The sequence below is a fragment of the Myotis lucifugus genome, unplaced genomic scaffold (genome assembly GCF_000147115.1).
Source record: "Myotis lucifugus unplaced genomic scaffold, Myoluc2.0 scaffold_274, whole genome shotgun sequence".
NCBI classification, from domain to species: Eukaryota; Metazoa; Chordata; class Mammalia; order Chiroptera; family Vespertilionidae; genus Myotis; species Myotis lucifugus.
In genome coordinates, this window is record NW_005871322.1 from 581962 (window position 1) to 590632 (window position 8671).

Below are 8671 nucleotides of genomic sequence, written 5' to 3' on the forward strand. Positions count from 1 at the left end.
ATGTTTTAAAAATAAATAATTAAAATAATCACGGACATTTATTCTATGAAATGCGCCTGCCCATTTCTTGCTGGTTCCAGTGGGTGGTCCTGATGCCTGGTGAGACGGGGTAATTCGTGGGTGGAACCATTATTATTTGCCTGTTGCCACATAGAAGTAGCCCAGTGCCTTTTCTCCAATGATTTGAAAATGTTGACATGCTACCTATGGCAGTTCTCTTCAGGTTACATATCTCTGTAACTATAATTTAAATACCTTACTTTTGGCTTTTGTTGAGGGATATTGAGGTTAATAAGGGACAGGCTACATGCTCTGGTCATAGATAAATGAAAAATATACCTCTGTCATCAGTTCAATAGCAGCTTGTACACACTCTGTAACTAGCAACAGCTTTCACTTGATTGGTCTCTTAACCTAAAACTATAATATGGCACTGTTTGTTCTTAATTCAGCTGCAAAGTGATAGTGCTGAATGAGATTTTCTCTAGTATCTAGAAACTGGTATCATTGGTTAGGTTATAAAGCATTAGCAAATAAGTTGTTATCTTTAATGTCAGAATGGGTAAATAATATTGCTTATCCAGCTTTAGGCAGTTTTAATGCAATTCAGCAAATCATAGAAGAATTTTATGTGGAAACTATTTGGAAGTAAAAACAGGCAGAAGGCTTTATGTGGTTTTTTTGTATTTGTGTTTTGTATGTTTTTGGAGCCTTCTATTCTGTGTGGTCCAAGAAGAAAAAAAAACTCCCAACCTTATTCATTTTAAATTCCCACAGACTTCAGTTTTCAAATCACTTAACTCTACCAACACTCATATTTGGGTAAGGAAGGACCGATTAACATAAGAATCTGTCTATACTGGGCCTTCCTGAAGTGTGTGTTGGCTAAAGGCATTAGATGAGAGTAAACTGGGAATATGAACTATGAACTGGGACTAAGAATGAGAATCAGAAAAGGATTAATGAGGAAGAGGATACTAAATCTGTCTTCTCCCACACTGAGAGAGTGACTCAGTTTGCTGTCTGATGTAGGAAATGTAGACTTTTTAAAAATTTATTTTGTTTTAATCTTGTTTTAGTTTGTAAAATTACCCTTAACCGCAGGGTTCAGATTTTTTTTTAACTTTTGAGAAGTTCATATAGATAAATTGAGAAGTGATGAGCAGCTTTGTTCTGATAACAGCAGGATGAGTGCTAAGTATGTGCCACACATGAGAAATGATGACACAGCTGGATACACTACAATATTTACTTTACCCTTGATTCTTTTTTTTTTTTAAATATATTTTATTGATTTTTTACAGAGAGGAAGAGAGAGAGATAGAGAGTTAGAAACATCGATGAGAGAGAAACATCGATCAGCTGCCTCCTGCACATCTCCTACTGGGGATGTGCCCGCAACCCAGGCACATGCCCCTGACCGGAATCAAACCTGGGACCTCTCAGTCCACAGACCGACTCTCTATCCACCGAGCCAAACCGGTTTCGGCATACCCTTGATTCTTAAATGCTCTTATAAAGTATGTCTCCATTTTGAAGAACTGAGGCTGAGAGAGGATGAGAAGCTTGTCTAAGATCACATAGCTAAGGTGGTAGAGCCATCCCTATCCAAGCCCAGAAATGTGGATTCTTTTCACTATCTTATTTTGAAATATCACTTTATAGTTCAAATATTTATGAAGTGGTATACTTTTTAAAAATCTATTTTTATTGATTTCTGAGAGGAAGGAAGAGGGGGAGAGAGAGAGAGAAACATCAGTGATGAGAGAGAATCATTAATCGGCTGCTCCTATACTGCACACCCCCAACAGTGTTTAACTTTTTAAATTTTTTTTATAGCAAAGGTGGAAATTTATTGAGAAACAAGCACAGAGTCCCATGTAGAGAGGGGGAAGAGTCCCCTGTTTAGCTATTTTTAACTATTAGGGCATTTTCTCATGAAGAGTGTTCACTAATTTGATGATCTTAATAATAAAAGAATGAAAATCGCCCTAACCCAGCGGTTCTCAACCTGTGGGTCACCAACCTGTGGGTTGCGACCCCTTTGGAGGTCGAACGACCCTTTCACAGGGGTCGCCTAAGACCATCGGAAATTATATATAAAAAAATTTCTTTTCCCATATATAATTACATATTGTTTTTGTGATTAATTACTATGCTTTAATTATGTTCAATTTGTCACAATGAAAATACATCCTGCATATCAGATATTTACATTATGATTCATAACAGTAGCAAAATTACAGTTATGAAGTAGCAACGAAAATAATTTTATGGTTGGGGGTCACCACAACATGAGGAACTGTATTAAAGGGTCGCGGCATTAGGAAGGTTGAGAACCACTGCCCTAACGGGTTTGGCTCAGTGGATAGAGCGTCAGCCTGCGGACTGAAGGGTCCCAGGTTTGATTCCGGTCAAGGGCATGTACCTTGGTTGCAGGCACATCCTCCGTTCGGGGTGTGCAGGAGGCAGCTGATCGATGTTTCTCATGATGTTTCTAACTCTCTGTCTCCCTCCCTCTCTGTAAAAAATCAATAAAAAAATATTTTTTAAAAAACCCTATTCTGGTAAAGTTAATGAAAAATTAGAATCAAGAGTCCCTATATATTGACTAAGGAGAAAAAACTAGGAATTATAAACTTTATTATGCTTTTAAAATAATCCAGTTTAGAGAGTTTCTTTGCCATCATCTAGTCAGGCTTATTAACCACAAAAGAATTCCTTCTAAAACATTCAGCCTCCATTAGAAAACTGCCATAGTAGAAAGCATTGCTTCTTAAGACAGCTCAGACATTTGTTGAATTTGTCCTGTAGAAGCTATTTCACTGAACCTAAATCTGTTTTTGTATTTGTCTCCTTCTGTGGCAGCCCATACATCTTCTCTTCTAGCATTAAATTTCCTCCCAGTCTTCCAGCTCTCATTCTTCCCTCTTCTGCTCTCATTCATACTTTATCAGACTTCTCTTTTAATTTTCCTATTGACCCTCCTTCATATGACTTATATCTATCTCATTCCTTCTTAACAATGTAAATAGAAACTAAAAACACAAATAAATAGAAAAATATAAACAAAAATATAAACAAACCTATGGTATTCTCTGCATAGCCATGACCAGGAAGAACTTCAGCTGTTGCTGCTGCTGATTCTTTGTACTCATTTGAAGTCATCCCTTTATTATTATTTTTTTAAATAATTCTTTTTTAAAAAATATATTTTTGTTGATTTTAGAGAGAAAGAGAGAGGGAGGGATAGAGAAACACCAATGATGAGAGAGAATCATTGATTGGCTGCCTCCTGCATGCTCGAGCCTGCAACCTGGGCATGTTTTCTTGACCGGAGTCGAATCTGGGACCCTTCAGTCCACAGGCTTATGCTCTATCCACTGAGCCAAACCGACTAGGGCTCATCCCTTTATTATTAAAATAATTTGAAAATTACTCTTATCTCAAGACAAAAGCTGAAATGGGCTTTTCACAAAGTATTGGTAGGTTTGTAGTGATTTCTAAATATATAATTGGGATTGACTTTTCTCTGTTTCTTCATTGCTCAGCCTCTTTCTACCCTTCATTGACTGAAACCAGATACTCATATCATCATCTCTGATTTTGCAGAATTGATCTGTCCTTATACTACTACATTTAGCATTAATTCTATATGGAACATAAATTGTTTTTCTGACCATATATATTCCATAGCTGTATTAGTCTATAACCATGCAGCATAACTTTAACCTGATTAGTTCATTGAAAGGAATGCCCTAAAATTTAGAGTGCAATCTGCTAATAAAAACAATAAAGTCTGCCCTGGCCGGTGTGGCTCAGTTGGTTGAGCGTTGTCCCATGCACCAAAAGGTTGCTGGCCCTATTCTGGTCAGGGCACATACCCAGGTTGCAGGGTTTGATCCCAGGTCTAGGGCATGCTTGGGAGACAACCTAGCAATGTTTCTCTCCCTCCCTTCTCCCTCCCTCTCTCTTCCCTCCCTCCCTCAAATCAGTAAACATATCCTCAGGTGAAGATAAAAATAAAAAATAAAGTCTGCTAGAGAAATATAAAAATTTATAGGAAAGACAATAAAAGTTAGTGTTGGATTTTATTTGATTTTTTAAAAGTGAATAAGGCAGTATTGTGTCTGTCTAAATAACAACTCTCTTGAGAAATGATGACTTAGCTGGAACTTCTGACTAAACTTGATCTTACAGTACAAGTGTGACTTGTTGAGATGGTTCTTTGAATGTCAAGAATGCTCTAATCACTGTTTTTGATATTAAGAATTGAAATATTTTGACTGTTGGTTAAATTTGTTTCTAAAAACTGACAGACAGTGGAGACTCAGTTGAGATATTGATACATGATTCCATTTAGCTAAAGATTGCATGGGTAATTGCAGTTAATCCCAGTTGTTGGTATGCAACATAGGGGGTTAAAAACAAGATCCAGATTGAAAAAGATGGTCACTTGGACTAGGGTGAGAATGGTAAAGATAATCAGAAGTGGTCAGATTCAGGATATATTTATTTATTAGAGGCCCGATGCACGAAGATTCGTGCAAGAATAGACCTTCCTGCCCTAACCGGTTTGGCTCAGTGGATGGAGCATCGGCCTGCGGACTGAAAGGTCCCAGGTTCAATTCCAGTCAAGGGCATGTACCTTGGTTACGGGCACATCCCCAGTAGGAGGTGTGCAGGAGGCAGCTAATCGATGTTTCTCTCTCATCGATGTTTCTAACTCTCTATCGCTCTCCCTTCCTCTCTAAAAAATCAATAAAATATATTTTAAAAAAGAAAAAAAAAGAATAGATCCTTCCCCTGGCTGCCAGCACCACCTTCGCTCTGGCCGGAGCACAGGCTTTTCCGCACCGCACCCAGCCGCCTGCCAGCTTTGTCAGGTTGATTTGCATCCTCACTCCTGATTGGCTAGTGGACATCACCAAGGGACAGTCAACTTACATATTTCTCTTTTATTGGTGTAGATTTTGTTTAAGCATATACTTAAAGGTAGAGCTGTCATAATTTGCTGTTGGGTGTCAGAGAGAGAGATATTATGGGTGACATCGAGGTTTTTTGCTTAAACAATTGGTAAAGTGAGTTGCCCTTATCTAACATAGGAAAACTGTTGTTGAAGGAGCCAAGTTCTGTATACCAACTGATGTTTATGTTTGACTGACATTAGTAGTCACTAAAGAAAGCTTATGAGGAAGCGTGCACTGGAATTCCTGAAATAGACTGAAATATTGCGTGTGGACCAAAGGGGCACTAGGTTATATTATCAGAATGTCATACACAGTATGTTAGTTGTTAGATGTTCTCTATAACTTGCCATAAATAGTTTAACTAGGAAATCTTTATTATAAAGTAAAACTTAATAAAGTAAAACTTAAAATCCTCAGTGTTTATAATTGTCAAACCTCTTAGTTGTTAAATGTTGTTGTAAAGATACTTCTGGGTATACAAGTGCACCAAGAACTCTAATTTTACATTTCTATTTTTGCTTTTGAAAGACAATATTTTATCCATAGTAATTCTGGATTTTATTTCTTGAGGTGGAGATTTTTAGTTCAAGTTCAGGTGGCAGAGAAGGAATTCAATAAGAGATTAAATTTATTACATTTTCAACCATTTTTCTTTATCTGTATAATGGGTAAATAATAGCAACTATGTTATAAGTTAAACCCTTTAGTCCCAAAACAGTAAATGTAGATTTGTTGTTTTTTAATACATGGTACATATTTCAATAATGTTCTTTTAAATATAACGAGATTTTTATTCTTGGTTTTTAAGGAAACTTTAGCCAAATATTTCATACATAATTTAAATTGTTCTTTTTCCTCTTAGATGTGGAGAGATATTGGCTGAAAACATTTTAGTTGCAAACTTTTCTTATGTGCTACTGTCGTATTTATCTAGCACTTGGATTTTCAAACATATTTTGACCCCAAACTATGATTTTTGTCATTGCAGGCAAGAAGACAACAAGACCCTAGTCCTGGTTCCACTTTAGGTGGTGATGACTTCAAACTTCGTTAATTAGTAGCACAGCAGATGTGCTCCCCAAATCTTTCCACGTACATTGTTTCTAGTCGACAAAAATAATTGATTAAAAGACCAGAAACTGTGATAACTGGAGGTACTACATACAGCCTATCTCTCAACCTTAGGCAGTAACAAGACATCACAAACTGCCATGGTTTTGCACTATGATTATAATACCTGCATTTCTAATTTTGTATGCATGTAGCCAGTAATGAATTTACATTTTTTCTATGCAAACTTACCTTGTTGGCATTATTTTAGTGAGTTGAAACTATCTACTTGTAAAGCTCTTATTTGTCCTCCATTTTAATTTAAAAGTTCATGTCATTTAAAAACAAGTCAATAAATTTAAATTTTTATCAGAGGGTTTTATCCCTAATCAGTTACTCTAATTTTTTTCCCCTTTTTTTGTGTGATTTTAGATGTGTTGGTTATACAGCTGCATTTTAGCTAGGCATTCTTGTTTTTTTGTTTTGTTTCCCCCATTTTCTTTTGTGTTTTTATTGTCTATGGCATTTTAAAACTGCTGATGTGTTTGCATTATTTACAAGCTAAAACCCTAGTAGCATAGAGCTGTCTGCCACAGCCTTCTAACAAAGTTTACAGTTAAAGTTGCAGTATCCTTTTAAATGTTGATAATCAGCTCCTTTTCTTTCCTTCTTAAATATAAAAATTTTTAATTGGCATTGACTCTAATCTTCCCCAGATCTATTTTAGATTCTGTTCTATAATCATGAGTTTGTGTGGAGATATTCTCCTTAATGATAATATCCTACTGAAATGCCTAAAGAAGTCGCAGGCTGGCTTCTGTTTTATTCAGGGATTTTCTTTTTTTTTAAGTCAATCAGAAAAGGGATACTGGAGCTTCTTCATGTATGTAACAGCTTATTAAACTGGAGACAGTGATGAATCAGCTACAAAGGTAATATTGTATTAAAATCATGTTTAAGATAGCTGCTTTTATGTGTCTTTTATAATGCATGCTTTTGTAAAAACAATGCTGGGTGATAAAAGATTAGTGTTAGAGAGAAAATGTTCATCTGTGCAGAGGATACATTTTCTTCCATTAATTATTATGGGGAAAAAATTCACAGGTTATATATATGGTATTTTCCAAAAGGACTATTAATAGAACCTTTTGAGATGAATTAGTACGGGAATATTTTTTAAATAGGCTCACTGTCAAATTGAATGCAACTTGTTTTTGTTTTTTTGTTGTTTTTAATACAAGACTGGAAAAAAGTGCTAAGTCATTTGGCACCTCCTTACAAATATTTTTCATGGTCACATTCATTAAATGTTACTACATTTCTGAATTTTTTTGCAAAAATGTATTTTATCATGATAGAATGGCATTATTTTAAAGAATTTGAAAAACTGACATGGTCAGTTCAGAAAATGAACTGAATTCTGAATAAGGTCATTGCATTTAAAACACATATATACTTGATTGATGAGGGAGGTATGACTTTCATTGTACATAGGTCTTATAATTCATAAACATATCCAGTATCTCAGAATAAAAATGTTTGTTATATATTTGAAGTCATGCATGGTAAGGAGTGTGTTTAAATTGTTATAAACAATAATACATCATAAAAGACCATGCTGATCTTGTGTAACTAAGTACTATGAATGAATTTGGTTGTTATTTGGTGTTATACAGCTCACATGTTTACACACTCAGTGCCCTAATTTCCCCTGAGGGAATCGCCTTTTAAGTGGTCCTTACAGTGGTGTTTTAAGGTTACTTTATCACAGAGCTCCTTGGTTTTTGACTTCTGCACTTAAAATTTTTTTAGTAACAATGATGATGATGGTACATTTTTCTCTATTGCTTTTAGTCCACCAGTAACTATGATCAAATCTATTAAGTGTTCATGTTGCCATTGTTCTGTAAATACTGAATTTTTCCTGTCATTTAGCATTGTGCTGCTTTCGTCTGTCTTAATGCTGGCATTAAGATCATGAGCCCCTTTTCTCCAATAGTGCAAGCTTTGAAAACTACTTTTATTAAGTTATTGATGCAATCTGATATTTTTTCAAAACCTATATTTAAACAAAGTTACACCATTGCATCATCTTTTTTAAATTCATCTCCATTAAAACTTGCCTTAACCTACCAGATTGCTTTCGCCACTATTAGCCATACTGTGTGTTTGTATGTTTAATTTACTTTCACAATAAAGTTCTGTGTAGTGAAAACAAGGTCTTGGCTCTTTATTGGACATAATCCAACAGTTTCTCTTCTAGTGTTCATTATGACACAAAAATTGATTTTGTTACTCTGAACTGTTCTTTCATCCTGTTTTATAACCCTAAAAAAATGACAACAGTGGCATCTAGTGGTATTTCTCCAACCTAATTTCAAAGAAAACGTTTAATGTAAATATCACAAAGAATACTAATTTCCTAATGTATATTGTGGTTTTCAAAAGTCTGGCTTAATTTACCCATCCAATGAGATATGACTATAAAGTAGTGATGTCATTTTGGAGGGGAGGAAGAATTTTAAAAATTACATATCCAAATTAGTACCATCTTTCAAGCTAGTACCTGAAAATTAAGCCTTTCATTTTAGAAGCAATCCTTAAGCTTGGTCCATATGAAAATATTTACTTATTCACCACCAGACTTAACT

At 35.3% G+C, this 8671-nt stretch overlaps 1 protein-coding gene across 1 annotated transcript in view; it reads left to right on the forward strand.

Annotated features, from left to right (window-relative positions):
- Positions 1–8235, forward strand: part of CBFB (core-binding factor beta subunit) — a 65278-nt gene extending 57043 nt beyond the window's left edge. Inside the window, exon 7 of the mRNA XM_014464979.1 lies at positions 5959–8235. Within this exon, the coding sequence (XP_014320465.1) occupies positions 5959–5981 (23 nt within the window). The 3' untranslated portion in view covers positions 5982–8235. The remainder of the gene's footprint in view (positions 1–5958) is intronic.
- The last annotated feature ends 436 nt before the right edge of the window (positions 8236–8671 follow it).